The sequence below is a fragment of the Sinocyclocheilus rhinocerous genome, unplaced genomic scaffold (assembly GCF_001515625.1).
Source record: "Sinocyclocheilus rhinocerous isolate Xijiao unplaced genomic scaffold, SAMN03320098_v1.1 scaffold594, whole genome shotgun sequence".
Lineage (NCBI taxonomy): Eukaryota > Metazoa > Chordata > Actinopteri > Cypriniformes > Cyprinidae > Sinocyclocheilus > Sinocyclocheilus rhinocerous.
The window spans coordinates 218074-238806 of record NW_015645059.1 but is presented as its reverse complement, the minus strand read 5'-3'; the positions used below and the strand labels follow the sequence as shown (position 1 = coordinate 238806).

At 36.5% G+C, this 20733-nt stretch overlaps 3 protein-coding genes and 1 pseudogene across 3 annotated transcripts in view; all 4 read left to right on the top strand.

Annotated features, from left to right (window-relative positions):
• Positions 1-1506: 1506 nt before the first annotated feature.
• LOC107705220 (acyl-coenzyme A thioesterase 9, mitochondrial-like) lies at positions 1507-7034 on the top strand (annotated as a pseudogene).
• A 242-nt stretch (positions 7035-7276) lies between these two features.
• LOC107705222 (mycophenolic acid acyl-glucuronide esterase, mitochondrial-like) lies at positions 7277-10290 on the top strand. The gene is made up of 5 exons (XM_016508420.1): positions 7277-7406; positions 8025-8208; positions 8703-8814; positions 9418-9555; positions 9654-10290. Exons 1-5 carry the CDS (start codon positions 7313-7315, stop codon positions 9993-9995), a joined length of 870 nt encoding a protein of 289 aa, XP_016363906.1. The 5' UTR covers positions 7277-7312; the 3' UTR covers positions 9996-10290.
• A 1534-nt stretch (positions 10291-11824) lies between these two features.
• On the top strand, positions 11825-15660 carry LOC107705223 (transgelin-3-like). Its single transcript, XM_016508421.1, has 6 exons — positions 11825-11856; positions 13283-13425; positions 13996-14213; positions 14305-14479; positions 14712-14814; positions 14951-15660. Exons 3-6 carry the CDS (start codon positions 14034-14036, stop codon positions 15090-15092), a joined length of 600 nt encoding a protein of 199 aa, XP_016363907.1. The 5' UTR covers positions 11825-11856; positions 13283-13425; positions 13996-14033; the 3' UTR covers positions 15093-15660.
• Positions 15661-19640: 3980 nt separating this feature from the next.
• Positions 19641-20733, top strand: part of LOC107705221 (complement C1q and tumor necrosis factor-related protein 9-like) — a 2546-nt gene continuing 1453 nt past the window's right edge. Inside the window, exons 1-2 of the mRNA XM_016508419.1 lie at positions 19641-19827; positions 20066-20128. Of these exons, the coding sequence (XP_016363905.1) occupies positions 19641-19827; positions 20066-20128 (250 nt within the window). The remainder of the gene's footprint in view (positions 19828-20065; positions 20129-20733) is intronic.

The following is a 20733-nucleotide window of genomic DNA, read 5'->3' as shown; positions in this document are numbered from 1 at the left end:
ATTATGCAAATGTGTTACCCCGTGACGTGTAGCCGTCACGGAAGTGGGATTCGAATTACTAACGACTCATTTCAGCTGTTCAGAGTTGATTCTTTATTTTGGGAGACAATAACTTATTTATCGTGCACTTTCAGCTTTACAACTTTGCAGATCGTTTACATTCACATACAGCTACATTACACACTGCATGTAAGGCAATATTGGAAATGGCATAATAGGGGCACTTTAAGACTTATAACAGACCATGTTTTGTTTGCACTACAGTGTCATTTATAAACCAAGTGATTTTGGTTGTACTGGTGGAATGAACCTGTTTTGTACTGTTACCGATTTGAATGCAGGCAAAGCGATTCCTGAACAACTGGTATCCTGGAAAAGTATATTTAGTATATGCACAAATTCTGAGAATAAGTCCTGTCTTCCTTTCTTGATCTCCTCAAAAGAAAACAAGGAGATCCTAAACTGGAGATCAAATTATGAGGGCACTGCCTCACAAAAACACTCCAAAAACTTTACCAAACACATCTGGTCTAGAGAGCACAGTATGGATAAAAATCAGGTTTTGCTGTTTAATCTGTGTATGTTTTAGAATGCTGACAAATTGGCTTGTATATAAGCATCCGTTTTTGCATTTTTATTATTTTAAATGCAACAAACAACCATGGACATTTGCAAAAGATGGTAGTACGGTCCTAAAAATGGACTCTGTAGGAGGTTAACATGTAAAAAATTGTATATGAGTGGAAGTAAGTTCAGGGAGATTAATATGATGCCTTTCATGTACACACTACCTGTACCAGAATGATCCAAAAATGACCAACGAATACATGCCTTTTCAATGTTTTTGTTCACAAATTATATTTAGCATCATTTATTTTTACAATTATTTTATGTTTGTATTCTTGTTTGTTTCTTATTAACACAGAACCTTAAATATGCTTATTTACATCTGTATTAATAGACATTTGCCTTATGTATAGCGCACATTTCAGAGGTGTATTCTCTTTTTATTTATTCTATGAGCGAAAGTGTCCAGTGGTATTTGTCCGGTCATGTGATCTAAACACAGGCGACCCGCTCCATGTAAAATAAAATTGTATTAGGGTACTTATGACTGGAGTCTTCATCTCATGTGAGTATTTTGTACTATTTACTGAGGAAACTGTTAGTGAGCAGCACTTTACTGACAGTGACTGACTGCCATCGAGTGGCAAACTCGCGAAATTGCAAGTGTGAGAAATGGCCATATGTCATGACTGTGGTCATGTTGAGACGGGGAGTAAATGTTATTTTTGTCGCCCATATAACAATCTAGAGCATGTGTAATTTTATGCCACCATGTTAGGTTTCGCCTCTATTGCTTAATGATTACTTGGTAAACTTTCTAAACAATGGTCGTAACTAGAAACTGGCCGTGTGTTTGTTGTTTGTTAAAAGTGCGTAACGTTATTTATAACCACTAGTACGGTGCGCGGAGGATTGCGAAGTGAAATAAAACTGCAAGTTCAGATCTGTTGTTGATTTGAAGAAAGTTCCTGCTGTTCTCCAAAGTGGTGAGAGAAGAACAAAAAGATGTTGTGTCCACGGTGAGTACACCGGTATCTTCTGAGTCGCATTTATTCGGTAAGACGCGTTGTATCTGCCAAAAGTTTCCTATTTACTTGTTAATGCATTGTTCACTTTTAGCAGGCTCTCCCGTGACTCTATTTTCTTTTCAGCTCACTCATTTTGGATAGGGTCCTTAAGTCTGCAGTGTCCTTCACCTGCAGGAAGTTTTCAATGGGTCAAATATCCCAACAAGGGAAGGTTCCTGATATGGCTGAAGGTAACTGCTAGAATAGACTAGTCATTCCTGTTATGCAGTACCTTTTGAATATGTTTCATAAAAAATATATAGCAGACTTTTAAAAATATGCTGGTTGAGCTCAGGCACTTGCACTTTTTAAAATATTTTCTCAATGTCAAAAAAAAAAAAAACATAATAGAAATAAAAAGTTAGACATTGTTCAGTTAAGGATTTTGGCTTAACGGATTGAGTGTCAATTTGATAAATTTAATAGTTTATTATCTAAATTTAAATGTTATCCAACAGGATGGGATGTTTTAAATTACTATCTAACCAACTAATACACAAAACATTGCAGAATCCATTGCTAATAGATACAAATGTTTGTTGTGTTCCCATCAACAATGATGACCGTTTTTGGAGGATTATGTCGTTTTTTTACTTGCAAGCAATGGTAAACTGGAAGAAAATTAAATTTCCCTGCCTATTATTTTTTTATTATTATTATTAATTCTGAATGCATATTGAGCTCTTGAAAGTTATTTTTTTGACTCTTTCTGTCTGCATGTGTCTGCTCTCCTATTATTTAAAGTTATATAAAGCATTTATATAAAGCATTATTTAAAAATATATGCATGTAGCCTTTAGTACATCTGATGTTTTTAATTTTTTAAATGCCTTTCTCTTTCAAGACCTTATACCTTGCCTTTAATTAGCAGCCTGCTGAAGCAGTCCTGTTTTGATTCCTGCCTTTTGCTTCCTGTTTTGCCATGTGTGTCCATTATCCGCATTTTTCCCCCTTCAGCTTTATTTTCTTAAGAGCTGTTTTGACCAGCAAAACAGGTTTTTTAGTAATGAAGTTGCCATAAATTGACCTTGCATTGTCAAACTCTTTAGTGTAAAGCTTTAACTGTCTGTGTTTCTAATACCAAAACTGACAGGCTAACCACTTGAATGTGTGATGTCTCCTATTAAAATTTTGGTCTTTTTTTTTTCTTCACAGTTCGCAACAGGCTGAGAGAAATAGTCGGTGCATCTACCAACTGGCAGTATGTTCCTGATGTAACATATTACAACCATTAAACATTATGCAGATCAATTGGAAGTCTCTGAAATGTACATTTTTTGATATATTTTCTCCATAATATACAGAGATCATCAGCAAGTGCTGGCCGAGCGTGCATCACTAAGCCAGTATCTTGCTCCGAGTCAGGATCAACTGCCTGCAAAAAGAATGAAGGACAGTATGATAGAGGCGCATCTTCCTCTGGGTTCCCAGCCTGCCTTGAGAGAGAAATATCTTAACTCTCACAACAGTGTCAGGTGCTAAACCATTATTCTGCACATGCAGCTTGGTTACTAATCGCTGTTAGCTTGTATTGTATTGTTAATGGGGAAAAAACAGTTTCATTCTGTTTTTGATTTTTCTGTTTTCTTCACAGGTTTGGTCGGATTTTGGAGGACTTGGACTGTTTAGGAGGTAATATAGATTTTAATAATATAGATAATATAAGTAATATAGTTAGGCTGGATGGTACATCAAATATTATTGATATTATCATGATATCTTTGTTGGCGATATAAAATTTGATGACAGGACAAAAAAAATCTGATACTGTATGTCAAAATAGATCTGTGCTTTGTTTTGGAGTGTAAATGCAAGCTAATAGACTTGTCCTATGCCCCACAACTCACTTTGTTGTAGCAACAGTCAAAACATTTTGTTTGAAGATTGCACTTTTCGTGTAATTTTTATATTGGCACCTTTAAGTACATGTTTTAAATGTTGCCTTTGTGTTAATTTAAAGGAACACTCCACTATTTTTGAAAATAGGCTCATTTTCCAACTCCCCTAGAGTTAAACAGTTGAGTTTTACCGTTTAATTAAAGGGGTCATATGATGCTTTTTTTAAAGATCATTATTTTGTGTATTTGGTGTAACAATCAGATTCAATGATCTATGCTAAGCTACAGCTAAAAGTGCTACCGCCAGACCCGGAGATCGGCTGAATGGATTCAAAAATGGTAAAACTCAACTGTTTAACTCTAGGGGAGTTGGAAAATGAGCCTATTTTCAAAAATAGTGGAGTGTTCCTTTAACAACCTTTTTTAAATAGTGCTAATTTTGCACTAAATAATTCCTATGTACTTTGTAACTATAGCTGTTCATAAAGATCATGTATTGTTCAAGGGAGTCTAAACAAAAAAACACCTTTTAAAAAATATATATATATACATATAGAGAGAGAGAGAGAGAGTCAAATTTGTGAAAAATGTAGATTTATTAATTTTTTAATAAATATTTATTTTGCCCAGCCCTACTACAGTTAATGTATGCCGTAATAACTGTTGAGAGTGATCACATAAACACAGAGTTTTAAGCTGTCTTATTCTTGTCTCTTTAGTGCTCATCTGTTACTCTCACACATGGAATGAGGAGCTGCAAAGATCTCCACTGTCTATTGTACCCTAGTGGACAAGATCGGTATTGCTTCTAATTCACAAAGATTATTCAAAGGCTACTTAATTAATTTTTTATTTCCACTCAAATTTTTAAGATATTATATATGTATTTATACTTTACTGTTAATTATTCATTTATATGCTATTGTTATTGTGTCTCAGACATGAGACAAAACATCATCTACCCAGACTGTGACATCAAGTGCACAGGTCACGTGACATGGGTTGGCAAAACCTCAATAGAAGCTACAATGCACATGTCTCAGGTGTTGTTTTCCAGTTTTTAGTAATGTATTCTCTGTATGCTGTATAGTATTATCAGAGTATCATTAAACTAAACTGAACTGTTTTCTCAGTACCAAGATGGTGCGTACACAGATGTATTAGATGCCACGTTTGTCATGGTGGCTCGAGATCCTGAAAATAAAAGGTATCACAGCTCTCTGATGTGATCAGTATGTCTAAAATGTATTTGCTGTGTCTGTGAGTTAATGCATATATTCTTTTCTTAGGGCAGCTTTTGTAAACCCACTCAAACCTGAGGGTCCGGAGGAAGAGGCCATTTTTCATCAGGGTGAAGGTGAGTGCCTTTTATTTTTGTCTTTCAACAATTAAAATGGCCTCTCTAACCCAGAAGCCTTCAATAGATTAAAAATATTTAAAAATGTTCAAGTTTGCAGATTGGATCATTATTAAATCAAGAAGATTTATGCAAAGGGTACATTACCTTAATTTTTTGTTTGTTTCATTTAAAAAAAGCTTTTATTGCCAAATTTATATTGATTAGTTAACAAGACGAGGCGTGTGGAGCTGAGCACAGCATCTCTTCTGAAAGTGGCTCCTACAGCTGAGGAGAGGACTCTCATTCACAACCTGTTCCTCAACACTCTAGACACACGGTCAGATTTATCATCAAAACACAGCTATAAATCTGTGCCTTTATTTTTGGTATGGGTATTAATTAAAAATATTTTTTCCTTTTCTGTAGACGTGTGAGTTTCCGTGGTCGTATTCTACCACCAAATTCGGTGTGGATGGAAGACGCCAAACTCAAAGGGCTAGAGATTTGCCACCCAGAGGTAAGGGAAAAATAAATGTTTTATATATATACAGTGGTGTGAAAAAGTGTTGGCCCCCTTCCTGATTTCTTATTTTTTTGCATGTTTGTCACACTTTAATGTTTCAGATCATCAAACAAATTTAAATATTAGTCAAAGATAACACAAGTAAACACAACATGCAGTTTTTAAATGAAGGTTTTTATTATTAAGGGAAAACAAAATCCAAAACTACATGGCCCTGTGTGAAAAAGTGTTTGCCCCCTAAACCTAATAACTAGTTGGGCCACCCTTAGCAGCAACAACTGCAATCAAGCGTTTGCGATAACTTGCAATGAGTCTGTTACAGCGCTGTGGAGGAACTTTGGTCCACTCATCTATGCAGAATTGTTGTAATGCAGCCACATTGGATTGTTTAGTGTATGTGTGTATATATATATATATATATATATATATATACTTACTGTGTGTGTGTGTTTATATATGTATGTATGTGTATATATATATATATATATATATATATATATGTATATATGTGTGTGTATGTATATATGTATGTATGTATGGATATGTATGTATGTGTTTAAATATTGTTCATATATGTGAAAATAATTTGGTCTTTATACAGGAAAGAAATATCTTCAACCGGATATTCGGTGGTTTTCTGATGAGAAAGGCCTATGAACTTGGTCGTGCCAATGCCTGTGCATTTGCGTAAGAGGAAAAAGAACTGCTTTCCCTCACATGTTGAATATTTTTTGTGAAAATATTGTTCATTGTTAACATGGTTGTATTTGTATCTTTCAGTGGCTGCAGACCAACTGTGGTGGCTGTGGATGATATCTTATTTCGTAAGCCAGTAGAAATTGGTTCTTTGCTCCTGCTGTCTTCTCAGGTTAGTAACTTTTGCTGTTTCAGCTTATTTGAATATTATTCACACTAACAAAACTGTGATATCTTAATCAGGTTTGTTACACAGAAGGAATGTACGTCCAGGTCAGGGTTCATTCAGAAGTGCTTGATCCTTTGACCCGGCAGCACAACACCACCAATGTGTTTCACTTCACTTTCCATCTTGAAAAGGATGTCCCAGCTGTTGTCCCACAGAGCTATGGAGGTTAAAAATATTTTATTTTTATAAATGCATATATTATTATAAATACGTTAATAATATATTCATAATTATTTGTAATTATGTTTTTATATAATACAGTAAAATATATATTAAGCAGAATACGTACACATATATATATTTTTTCTATTTAAAATATTATTTGTCATCATCTTCAGAGTCTATGCTGTACCTGGATGGAAAGAGGCACTTTGATGGGACAATGAGGAACCACTGTTGAGCATTCTAGGATGTCCTGATAGGATGAAATACTGTTTACCTGATAAAGCCTCACCGACATCCATCACTACAATTACATGAGTGTTTATATGTGGATTCTGGTTTGATTTTCAAAATGTCTACTCTACAGCTGTCACATGCATGCATTTGATACATTTAGTAATCAGTAATTTAATTGATAAGTTTATACATTTTCTGAAGCATTTTCTATGACATGTTTAAAATGTGAGATATAAATGTGGAAAACACTGTGACTACAATGTGTGACACTAAAACAACCATCCACACAATTCTTTGTCTATATGACATTTTGTCCTTTCTTTTTCCATCTGCTCATAATATTGTAGTTGTACAATAAATTTGGTCAGAAATCAGATAGAGATGCACTGACCTTATTCTTTCAGTCCGAGAGGCAATTCTGATCTAACAGATTTTGTAGTTGCTCAAACTATCATAATCTTTAAAATAGTAGTAGAGCTCAGGGTTATGCAACGTTGATGCAAAAAAAAAGTGAAGGGGGATTTTTTTTAGAACTGGTAATTTGCAGTGAATTTGGCAACACGGCAGAGCCGCGCGATGGGGGCTTTCAATGCGATTTTAAACATGGCAACCCGTGTACTCTCGCGTTATTTCAGTGGTGGGTGGTGAGACAGCATGGCAGCGGCGGCGTTGAGGCATTGTTGGAGAGGACTTTCGCAGAGCTCGGGCAATGGCGCTGTCATCACTGTCAGGTCGAAGATTCTCGAGGGTCAGTACAAGTATACTTATAATAAGCTGCATTTAGATGACAAACAAGGACGCTCCGCTTGTTAAAAGCTAGGCAAATGAAGGGGGTGTGGCATGAAGACGCCTTAGGGGAGTGGGATTCACTGCATAACACTACACATTATCTCTAAAAACTGGAAAGAGTAATAGAAGTTGCTCTTTTAAACTTTAAAACAGTAAAATGCTCCTTCAAGTCATGCTTATGTCATTGATCTCATGTTTGTTAGGAAACGAGTTGACATACATGTTAAGAACTTTAGAGTTATTTTTCGAAGACCACCTTTTATTCATTCGCATTAAAATCACCAAGAAGAGAGGGCAGCAAATTCGCATATTAGAATGATTTCTGAAGGATCATGTGACACTGAAGACAGGAGTAATGGCTGCTGAAAATTCAGCTTTGCCATCACAGGAATAAATTACACTTTAATATGTATTAAAGTAGAAAACTTTTATTTTAAAATTATAATAATCTGTTGTTACTGGTATTTTTTTAATAAAATAAGTTTAAAAGAAATCATACCACAGTCTTTTGAATACTAGGGTAAGAAATGCAGAACAAACTCTAAAGCCCTGTTGACATACTGTTGTTTATTTGCAGGAGTTCGACAGAAATCTACAATACAGTACATATCACGGCCAGATCATCCAAAGCTGGCCTATCGGAGAGTGAAGGGAAAGAGTCCTGGTGTGGTGTTCCTGCCTGGATATGGATCTAACATGAGCGGACAGAAGGCAGAGGCCCTGGAGGAGTTCTGCAGGTCATTAGGTCATGCCTACCTGAGGTTTGTGTCTGTTATTCATTCACAAATACATGCAGTGGGATCCACATATCTGAGACTCAGTGTAAATAATGTAAAAAGTAACTGGAATTTAAAAAAAATGTTATCAAAGAAATGTTATGATGTCAAAATGATTGAAGATTCTGTATTATTTGTAAGCCACTAATCAATTATGCAAATTTGGGACACTGATCATGTGACCTTTCGTACAGATTCTCTTTCTTTGAAGCTCAATAGTCTCTTTGGGTCATGAACATGATCATCAGGTTTTACATAAATTTGAGTTGAACTGGGAAAAAAGCTAATTGGAAGCATTTTCCTTGTTCAAATTTTTGGAATCACTTTATATGCTGCGACAATAATTTGAATTATTCGTAGTTTAATCTTTTTATAGCCCATTTTTTTTTTTTTCTTCAAATAATGTCCCACCAGTGTGTGTTGAAATCCTCTAGGTGAAAGTTCACACAAAACTCAGGTCATTTTATGTGGATTTACAGGTTTGATTACTCTGGTCATGGAGCTTCTGAGGGTGTATTTTCAGAAGGCACCATTGGAACATGGAAAAAAGACGTCCTGTATATGTTAGATGAACTCGCTGAAGGTCCCCAGGTAAGGCTAGAGAGACTTTACAATGCTTTCACGATTACATCTAGACAGCACAGACACTGATAGACCTGAGTCAATAATTAGGACCAGCTGGTGAAATGTAAACATTTGTTTTTTTAGAAGACTTTTTCTTTTAAATAAAAAGGACTTCTATAAACTGAAATACTTATTTCTCATTTTTGAATAATCATGTTCAGTGTTTTCCCTTAAAGGGATAGTTCACCCAAAAATTTAATTTCTTTCATTATTTAATCACCCTTATGTCAGTCCAAACCTCTATGAGTTACTTTTTTTCTGCTGAACATAAAAGATATTTTGAAAAATGTGGGTAACAAAACAGTAGCTGGTCCCATATTATGGAAAATACTATTGGGGATGTCAATGGGGACCAGAAACTGTTTGGTTATCCACATTCTTCAGAAGATCTTTTACATTCAGCAAATGAAAGAAATTGAGGTTTGTAACAACCTGAGTAAATGAATTTTAATTTCTGGGTGAACTACTTTTGATTCTTAATTCATTTTAAAGAGTGACCACTAGAGGTCACTAATACTTTTAAATATAGCATGGAACACTGGCTTTGACTGGAAGTACGTTGTCTCCTAGATTCTCGTGGGCTCCAGTATGGGCGGCTGGTTGATGCTTTTAGCTGCTATAGCTCGCCCAGAGAAGACAAAAGCCTTGGTGGGCATTTCCACAGCAGCAGATCATTTCGTTACAGCATTCAAGACACTTCCTATAGAGGTGAGATGCAACTGAAGTACTCTTACGTTTTCGTTTTATGCACGTCTTGCTGATTAATGTGTCTCAAACATCAGTCAGAGTTCACATTTGTTATTCAGGTGAGAAAAGAGTGTGAGGACAAGGGTGTATGGACAATCCCCACGAAAAGTAACGAGGAGGGCATGTACACTGTGAGTATGGACTTCCTGCGTGAGGCGGAAAACCACTGCATCCTACAGAGCCCCATCCCCATCACCTGCCCCGTACGTCTCATTCACGGCCTGAAAGACGAGGACGTGCCTTGGCACATCTCCATGCAAGTGGCCGAGCGTGTGCTGAGCCCCGACGTGGACATCATTCTGCGGCGCCACGGCCAGCACCGCATGGCTGAAAAAGATGACATCAAGCTCATTGTCTACACCATCGATGACCTCATAGACAAGCTTACCACCATGGTGTGAAACACCGTTTGGGATGGGGTTACCGAGCAACCTGCCTTAAGACCCTCTCCCACTTTCTATGCCAAACACCCGCTTCCTGTTTTGTTGTGCAAGACAAGAATGTTGGAAAAGGCAAACTGTGGGAGGACAAAATTGTTTCTTTTTCATGTCTTTTACTTGTTTACCGCAATACTGTGCCATTAAACCTTTTAGGTAAAGCTGCTGTTTGTCTAGCATAAGGTTTGTCTAGATCTTCTGTGCCTTTTTTACCATATTTCACACTGTTTTATGGAAATAAAGCCTCTGTATACCAATACGCAGTGTTTGAGTAATTAAACACGGTTTCTTAAACTCCTTAAAGCAATAGTCCAGGTTCAGTGTTGATCATTTTAATTTATCCATCAATTTATATTATCGTCATTTTATAAATTAATCCATCATTAATATACATACATACTGTACACGCCTGGCCTGACCTCATTCATTTCCATTGTACCTCACCGTAACCTTACTATAGTACACCGTATTATTATTAAAATTTTTTTTTTTTAAGAAAATAGTATGTGCAACAAGTGGTAATGCACTTTTGTTGCCATTAACATTAGGTAACAAATGCTGTAGATTGAGTTTTTGCTGAACTATGAGGGTTCCTTTTAGGCCAGTATCTTGTAAGGAATTAGTGGTGTGTGTGTACTACTGCTTTAGCCCACCTGAAAATCCCACTAAGCAATAAGCATGTTATATTAAAGCTGACCTTTCGGTTCTCTCCTGCCCTTTGCATTCTCTGTTTGTTTGGAGGACGTTTTGGGCCACTGCTCCAGAAACCGCTTGGTTGTTTATTAACGTGCATGATTAGCATTGGACTGGATTCAATGGGCCGGGGGCTTTTTTTTTTTTACCCCATCCCAATCCAATGAGCTTTAACAACCAAACTGACCTTTCTATATCAGTTGATTATCAGAGGCCTCTAAATTTAAATGCAGTGTTGGGGAGTAACTAGTTAACGGAATTAAGTAATTTAATTACAAAAAAGTAGTTGTAATCAGTTACAGTTACTGAGAAAAAATGTGTAATTAAATTACAGTTACTTATGAAAATGTTAATGATTACAAAGGGGGTTACAGAACAAAGATCCAGGGGGCGGGGTTGGATCAACATCTAGGGGGTGGAGATGGGTAGGTTTAGGTATATGTAAGGTGGGAGGAGTTGGATCTGGATCCAACCTCGCACCCTGGATCTTGTGTTCTGCAGTGAGGAACATCCTTTCTTCTGTGGAAGAGCAAAGGCGATTTGCAAATAATCATTAAAAAAAAGTAAAGCGTCTGACTTACTTCTGGAGGTGCAGCTGGATCACGAACAATGGGTACTGATCTATTCTTGAGTTTTAACTTTTTAACAAAGCCTGCCTTGAATTGTCCCTCGTTAAGAAAGCAGCTTGCAGTAAAATTATTTGCGCAGACATAAACGAATTTGGGTGTATTCAGTGGCGCATTACCATTAAAAACAAAACTAATGCACTGCGTACTCAGTGGCTCTGATGATGGGAGAAAATTAAGATTCTTTCTTCTACATCACAAAACTACAAAACACCTGCATTGCTTACAAGACCATGGGTCTCATTCATGAAACATTCGTAAATATAGTAAATTCTGAGTAATTTGCGCATAAAACGGACCTTCCCGACAACTCTCCTCCGAATTCACAAACACTTCGTACACATCAGATTTGATAGTTAAACGTGTATGTTAATGAATTCCAATCATTCGTAAATAGGGCGCTCGTGCACGCTCATTCACAATTAGCATAATTCCCGCCTATGAATTACAGCTACGTAAATTGCGTGTCCAGGAACGCAGTGGAATATTCTGGTCTACTTTCTCAGGTTTGGCTCCAGTATATTGCATAAATGCAAAAAACACTAATAGGCCATATGCCTAACAATAAATATTCAATAACGTGTGTCCACCAAAGCGTTTTTAGCCAGCTGAAAAACTGTCAGGAGCTCTTCTTAAAACGGCCAGCTGGCGGTGCTGGAGAACACCTTGGTGGCACAGCGTTTTTCTAGCTGAGAGACGCTTTGGTTGCCTGAATATAAAAATGCAGTAACCAGCAATATTAACTTCTCTATTGTTGTTCAGTTGTTGTACAAGTAGGATGATTGGTCGGTGTAGTATTTGTCCCGCCACTCCTCCATTGATTGGGCGGCTGGGTAAAAAGTGACAGTGACGACAAGAGCTGCGTTTTACCCAAAGCTAAGCAGGTTATCAACTCTCAGCAAAAAAAACAACAAAAAAACATCCCGGAGCAGACGAACTTGTAAAATATTATTACGGCAGTGCATCAAATTCAGTGTCATCAGTTTGTCAAAATGAACTCAAAAGAACGTTTTACGCACCGATTGAAAAGTTACACTACTTATTACATTTTAAGTAGGGTAACTTGTAATCTGTAACCTATTACATTTCCAAAGTAACCTTCCCAACACTGTTGAAATGGCACCAAGCAGTATACACAAAATAAAACATGACTAGAAGTGAATACATAATTTAGGTGTCATTTAAACCACAGTAATTGCTCAATAGAAGAGCTTGCTAGTATTATATAAGCTGCCTTATATTTTGATGTTGTTTAGCCACTATTAAACTATTATAAAACACTATGTAATTTAATACAATCTTAGGGGTATGTCGTTTATTGCGTATTATGTAATTAAAGATTTAAATTCCTCAGTTTACTCGCTTAGGTCTACTTAAGAAAAAAACGTGTACTATTTAGTAGTAGCTAAAGTAGCTTTAAGCCATGCTTAAAGAATTCAGTAATTATTTTAGCAGATGACTTTTTTCCTGTTTATCACGTGCTACTCACTTTTTTTTCTCTGCAGAATTTGCATGCATTAGTAATGCATCTTAATCTAATTGGAAATGGGTTTGGTTATTTATTACTGAGAGGACAAGAGCAAAAGGACCTGGGGGGGTTTTTTCTGTCAGTTTTTAAACCGTTTTACATTTTACTTCTTAAATCTGGCATTACGAAAACGGATTTAACGTTATAGGGAGGTGTAAATATATACTTTTATTGGGTACAACTCGTTATTTTAAAACTAAGATTTTGTTATAATATATATTTATTGCAATGCAGTCTGATTCTGTTCCATAGTGCCCATTTTGTGTCATTCTTGATATTCCCGACGAAAATTCTCAGCTCATGAATGTTAATTAAGTCACGCCGATGCGATGCTACTTGGTAACTTTCCACCAGCGTCCACCGACGTAAGCTAATTAATATTCATAAGCCAAGCCTCACCATAGGGTGATTCCGCGCACCGGACAGTACGCTGGAGCCACGCCCCATCCCCCGCCGCATGGATGTTTCAGTCCAGCATCTCTGAGCACTGACCGCAGGAAGGATTTGACCTCGCTGCACAGGAGGACGACACGCGCATCTGCTTGCAGTAAGTAAATCTTTATTCTTGACAAAAATTATTTGTTTAATGATAACGCAAGTAGAATTAATTCATTATCAATAACTGTTTGAATGCAGTAGTTTAAAACTAATTTGGGTTAAATATGCACATGCAGTTTCTTTTTGCGTCTGCACGCTCTACTTGATTATAAAGAATAGTTGAATGATTGCAATGGATTATTATTATTATATGTTCGAAATAGCTTTAGATTTTTAGACATGTATTTTTTCTTTAAAGTCAGGCATGGGAACAGAAGCATGGACCACACCCCGGTCAATATTACCCCTTGTCAGTCCATGTGTTCATATATACAAATGTATATATGATACAGTAGCTAGTCTGTATCATAATACAGGAATATTAAAATCATATTTACAATACGTTAATTATTGTTTGAATTAATATTCACAATATGTTATACACAATTCGCCTACTGTAACCAAAAAAAAGAACAATAGCTAAAGGGAAAATTATAAAGCCTTATATTTTCTTCCCTTTGTAGTACAGATTGAGCTAGTGGGTAAATTTGTTGTTGCTGTTGTTGGTTGTTGTTTTTAGATATACTGGGTAAAGACCTAGACTTATTAAACTTGACCATGGCAAACCGAGGACCCAGTTATGGACTGAGCCGTGAGGTGCAGGAGAAGATCGAGCAGAAGTATGACCCAGAGCTGGAGTCTCGACTGGTGGACTGGATTGTCGCTCAGTGTGGAGGAAATATAGAGAAACCACAGCCGGGGAAGCAAAACTTTCAGATCTGGCTAATGGATGGCACTGTGAGTAAATACCAGTTTGACAATTCCACACCAACATGATTCCATTCATTTTTTATTTATCATTATCTCCCCCATTCGTCCACGTCTGCAGATCCTCTGTAGACTCATTAACAGTTTGTATCCGCGTGGTAAGGAGCCTATTAAAAAGATCCCAGAGACTCAGATGGCCTTTAAGCAGATGGAAAAGATCTCCCAGTTCCTGCAGGCAGCTGAAGCTTACGGAGTGATAACCACAGACATTTTTCAGACAGTGGACTTGTGGGAAGGTACAGTAAAATTTGCTTTTATAAGTTCTGGAACAGCACTTCATGGACTTCGGAATTAGCATGGTGCTTGTAAAAACAAACCGCTGTAGAAAATTAATATATAGGAGTTTGAATTGTTCTGAAAGATTGCTTTTAATCAGCCAGGCCTTGCATACTACAGAAAGCATTGCAAGTTGCATTCTTGGTGTGTAGCCAAAGTCACTTCAGTGCTTGTTGGTTCCCTTGGTTAAAGGAAAAGACATGGCAGCCGTCCAGAGAACACTAATGGCCATGGGTAGCGTTGCTCTCACAAAAGACGATGGACTTTACCGAGGTAACCAGGACTGGTTTCACAGGTGAGCAAGACAATTCCTGTGAAGATTACCGCCAGACTAATTCATAGCGGGGCGTTAAGTCCTGTCTGGTTGGACTTGTGAATAGACTTTGTTGTGTCTCAGTGCCATGTGAGCTCTTTTTGATCTTGTGTGACAGGAAATCTCAAGGCAACCGGCGAGAGTTTTCTGAGGAGCAGTTGCGGCAGGGTCAGAATCTGATTGGCTTACAGATGGGCAGTAACCGTGGGGCATCTCAGGCTGGCATGACTGGTTACGGCATGCATCGGCAGATTATGTAAAACTATACTAGTGCCCAGCAACACCCAGAAGACCTTAAACCCTCTCACCCCAGCCCTCACCAAGCAGTGTTCCTTGATAGTGCATCTATTTGATGAAGAGGAGCAGTATTAGTAGTGTCAGAAACTGAAGCATAGAGGTTTTAAGATATTAGAGCATGCTAGGCATATCTATTTTAAGTTTCGTTTGCTCAGCTTGTGATAAAAATATATTTATTTATTTGTAAATGTATGCAAAGTGATCGTTTATCTAAGCAAGTCAAAACAACTACCTTATTCTCAATGAGCAAACAGTGTTGATATACCAAATAACTTACAGCAACAGTATACTTGTTTACACAGTGTTTGAATGTACATTAAAGGACAAACGTTTGCCCTTGCAAATACTGTATTGCACCTGTTGTTATTGCTGGGTTATTGTGATCAGTTCTTTTGCTGTTTTAATAGCAAAAATTAAAAAGTAAAAGACGTCAATGCACACACTAACCAGAAGTACTGTATGCAGATTAATAAGAGTCATAAATGTAGAAATATATTAATTTGTGTTGTCCATCGTTGTTGTGTGTGAACATTCCATGTCAGTTTCATAAGCTTGGTTTTGGTGACCATGTTTGATGTAAATGTTTAATAAATTGGTACCTTAAAATGATTGGTTAATGTGTTTTTGTTTCTATGAAAATAAAATGTAACATGGCATGAAGTTAAGCCTAAAGAATATTGTACAATGTTAAGTATACTTGAGTTTCTTAAAGGGGTCATATGATGTTTGTTCTGGAATAGTGTTGTAAATACAACTTAACCACTGATTTCTAGTCGTGTCCTCTTTTGGAAGGCCAAACAAAGTATTTTCACTTTCGCAACGAAAAACACAGCGTCTTCACAACATGGCGGCGGCAGCAGCAGCAACAATAAAGTTACTCCTTCTTTCTTTGCGTGAACATTTGGGCGGCGTTATGCAAATCTTCCCACATCGTGACGTAGACATGTGAGGGCGTGTTTAAACGAGGCGTTTTAGGAGGGCATGGTGGACCAGTCTTAACCTTTATAAAAAAAAATATCTCTTTGGGTTTGAGACTTTAGTCTTTGCAACTTTAGGGATCTTATCTATTCACGAACAGCTTGTAACACTCCAAAGAGAAAGGAAAACTTGAAATCGCATCATATGACCCCTTTAAGTATACTTGAGGTTCTTGAATTGCTTATATAGTCCTTTACAGTTTTAAAAAAGTTCTTGTTGTTACATTATGGGTTATCAGGATATTGATCTAGTTGCTAAAGCATTGGAACTTGGTTAAGGTGAGATCACATTAGTGGAAAAATATTGTAGTGATTAATGAAGCACCGCTCACACAGAAGTCTCTTTCAAACCAGACAGCTTTCTGATGGTCAAGGTGGAGAATTTGATTGACCAACTTGAATACGAGCAAAATTTGCATGGGAACTTTATCACATGAAATCATTTTGAAGTGACTGGATTGTGAAATGAAATTTCGCCAAGTGACAGTAAACGTAATTTGCCTCATCAAATACAAAAACACAAAATGACAATATATTGCTCCTGACAAAATATTTAAGTCTTATGAGTCGAAACGATGAGTCTGTGCAAGACATGGAATCAAGTCTACATATAATAACCTACATGTTTAAAATGGCCTTAAATTATTTTTATATATTTAATTTAGCAATACGTAAAATAACAATATTTTAATCTACAATTTCATATGTCTATATTCCAAAGGCGTTTCTCTTAGTGTGGCACATTGAAGCTCTGTTATAGTTTCTCCTAAATGGCCATAGAAACCTTTTAGCTCTAATTGAAACCTTTATGTTTAAGGGGGGAGGAAGGCAGACATGACATATTTCAAAAGCTTAAGGCCAAATGGATTCAATAGGTCAAGCTTTGGGATGCGTTGGATTGCATTTGCAGTGTCACTGAAGTGGAAATTTAATCAAGATAGAGTAACACCCATAAAGAGCTACATGGGACAATATGCATTGAGCACTGAATTGCATGATGCTCTTTACACTGACTTTATGACTGTTCAGTAACATTTCTAAAGCAACCACATCAATAACGGCAAATTAAAGCACAAGATGCTCTGGACACATAACATCCCAAAGCCTTCAAGGAAGTGACGGGCTGACTTTCATGAGGGTTTGTTCAGTTTAATATTAGCTTTACTCCACAATGTAATGAATATAAATGGGTTTTGTTAGCACAACTCTATGCTAATATGGATTGGGCAATAGCATGTTTCAGGTTAATTATTACCTAAGCTAAAATACAAAATGGAATTTCAATAGAGGACACAGGTGATGTTTCACGTATTTGGGTAAAATAAGTAATCTAAACAATGACTTTCTGACCAATGAAATAGCAGGTTTGCAATATGTCATGTCTGAAAAACTCTTCAAATGTTTTTGTCCTCAAACACAGAGACTGTTCTTGGACTCCAGCTGCTGAAGTGCTTGAGAGGACCATGCTCTTTCCCACACAGATTTGTATGCTTTTTCTAGTTGTATTGGTCAATGCTGCAGAGCAGAGCGTTTCTGACAAAAACACTGGCTGTGTGTACGGTCACCCCGGGATCCCTGGAGACCCGGGACACAATGGAATGCCAGGACGTGATGGCAGAGATGGGGCCAAAGGTGATAAAGGAGATATAGGTAAGAATGAAAGTAAAATGTCTGACTCCAGTTAATCAGTCACATTTGAGCTAAGTTATGAGGTCAGATAGGTACACAAATTAAACAATGTTGTAAAAAAAAGATGTTTGCAGAAATATTTGACATTTAGATGTTAAAGTTCAAGCTTGGTTTGGCATAAGGATTTTGACCTCCTTGCATGCAATAGAAGTGTTTCATACGATACATACAAAAATACAACTGTTTATGTGATCTAAAGGTGATATAGGAACATGCGGCACAGCTGGTAAAGATGGACCAAAAGGAGATAAAGGAGAACCTGGTAAATATTAATAATGTCTTTGTGTCTTTTTCTAAATCTTCCCATAATAGGAAGAAGAGAAAATTGTATTTATTTATTTAAATAAAAAAATATACCAAAAATGGCCAAAACATATTTTTAAAAATGTACAAATATTTACATTAATATATATTTTGATAAGTTTTAGGTACTTATATTTCCTCATATATTTACTTACCATTTATTAACCTCCTGAGTCCCTGCATCCTCATATGAGGACATTATATTTTAGTGAGACTATTCATCCCACAGTTTTACGTCTGGATGTCCTGTAGAGAGCACATTCAGGGCTTTTCAGAGATACTAAATGTTTGGATGTTTCACCATGACCACTCCCTCTCCTTGGTCTTCAAAAATGTCTGATATTAATTTAGTGACAGTGAGATAATATTTTGTAATTATAATTTAAATCTGACTCATTTTTAAACTGTGTGTCATAAATCAACATCTCAGGAAAATGTTATGGGGTTTCCAATCAAAATATGACTTTCTGTTACGAAACACCGGGACTAAAAGCATGTTTATTACGCATTTTGGAAGACAACAAATTAATAGGGAAAGAAATTATATTTCAATATTCCTATGAAATATTATATATTATTATGAAAATCTTGTCAATTATTCTTCCCATTATTACACTTCTTTTTTCATTTATTTAAGTCTTATGAGTCGAAACGATGAGTCTGTGCAAGACATGGAATCAAGTCTACATATAATAACCTACATGTTTAAAATGGCCTTAAATTATTTTTATATATTTAATTTAGCAATACGTAAAATAACAATATTTTAATCTACAATTTCATATGTCTATATTCCAAAGGCGTTTCTCTTAGTGTGGCACATTGAAGCTCTGTTATAGTTTCTCCTAAATGGCCATAGAAACCTTTTAGCTCTAATTGAAACCTTTATGTTTAAGGGGGGAGGAAGGCAGACATGACATATTTCAAAAGCTTAAGGCCAAATGGATTCAATAGGTCAAGCTTTGGGATGCGTTGGATTGCATTTGCAGTGTCACTGAAGTGGAAATTTAATCAAGATAGAGTAACACCCATAAAGAGCTACATGGGACAATATGCATTGAGCACTGAATTGCATGATGCTCTTTACACTGACTTTATGACTGTTCAGTAACATTTCTAAAGCAACCACATCAATAACGGCAAATTAAAGCACAAGATGCTCTGGACACATAACATCCCAAAGCCTTCAAGGAAGTGACGGGCTGACTTTCATGAGGGTTTGTTCAGTTTAATATTAGCTTTACTCCACAATGTAATGAATATAAATGGGTTTTGTTAGCACAACTCTATGCTAATATGGATTGGGCAATAGCATGTTTCAGGTTAATTATTACCTAAGCTAAAATACAAAATGGAATTTCAATAGAGGACACAGGTGATGTTTCACGTATTTGGGTAAAATAAGTAATCTAAACAATGACTTTCTGACCAATGAAATAGCAGGTTTGCAATATGTCATGTCTGAAAAACTCTTCAAATGTTTTTGTCCTCAAACACAGAGACTGTTCTTGGACTCCAGCTGCTGAAGTGCTTGAGAGGACCATGCTCTTTCCCACACAGATTTGTATGCTTTTTCTAGTTGTATTGGTCAATGCTGCAGAGCAGAGCGTTTCTGACAAAAACACTGGCTGTGTGTACGGTCACCCCGGGATCCCTGGAGACCCGGGACACAATGGAATGCCAGGACGTGATGGCAGAGATGGGGCCAAAGGTGATAAAGGAGATATAGGTAAGAATGAAAGTAAAATGTCTGACTCCAGTTAATCAGTCACATTTGAGCTAAGTTATGAGGTCAGATAGGTACACAAATTAAACAATGTTGTAAAAAAAAGATGTTTGCAGAAATATTTGACATTTAGATGTTAAAGTTCAAGCTTGGTTTGGCATAAGGATTTTGACCTCCTTGCATGCAATAGAAGTGTTTCATACGATACATACAAAAATACAACTGTTTATGTGATCTAAAGGTGATATAGGAACATGCGGCACAGCTGGTAAAGATGGACCAAAAGGAGATAAAGGAGAACCTGGTAAATATTAATAATGTCTTTGTGTCTTTTTCTAAATCTTCCCATAATAGGAAGAAGAGAAAATTGTATTTATTTATTTAAATAAAAAAATATACCAAAAATGGCCAAAACATATTTTTAAAAATGTACAAATATTTACATTAATATATATTTTGATAAGTTTTAGGTACTTATATTTCCTCATATATTTACTTACCATTTATTAACCTCCTGAGTCCCATATGAGGACTATGAGGACATTATATTTTAGTGAGACTATTCATCCCACAGTTTTACGTCTGGATGTCCTACATTCAGGGCATTCAGGGCTTTTCAGAGATACTAAATGTTTGGATGTTTCACCATGACCACTCCCTCTCCTTGGTCTTCAAAAATGTCTGATATTAATTTAGTGACAGTGAGATAATATTTTGTAATTATAATTTAAATCTGACTCATTTTTAAACTGTGTGTCATAAATCAACATCTCAGGAAAATGTTATGGGGTTTCAAATCAAAATATGACTTTCTGTTACGAAACAGGAGGTTGATTTCATACATGTCCTCATATGAGGACACCGGGACTAAAAGCATGTTTATTACGCATTTTGGGAGACACAACAAAT

Coding starts and splice junctions, on each gene's coding strand:
- LOC107705222 (XM_016508420.1), top strand. CDS start 7,313: ATGGCAGCGGCGGCGTTGAGGCATTGTTGGAGAGGACTTTCGCAGAGC. Junction 8,209..8,702: donor TTAGGTCATGCCTACCTGAG/GTTTGTGTCTGT, acceptor GTGGATTTACAG/GTTTGATTACTCTGGTCATG. Junction 9,556..9,653: donor TCAAGACACTTCCTATAGAG/GTGAGATGCAAC, acceptor TTTGTTATTCAG/GTGAGAAAAGAGTGTGAGGA.
- LOC107705223 (XM_016508421.1), top strand. CDS start 14,034: ATGGCAAACCGAGGACCCAGTTATGGACTGAGCCGTGAGGTGCAGGAG. Junction 14,480..14,711: donor GACAGTGGACTTGTGGGAAG/GTACAGTAAAAT, acceptor CCTTGGTTAAAG/GAAAAGACATGGCAGCCGTC. Junction 14,815..14,950: donor AACCAGGACTGGTTTCACAG/GTGAGCAAGACA, acceptor CTTGTGTGACAG/GAAATCTCAAGGCAACCGGC.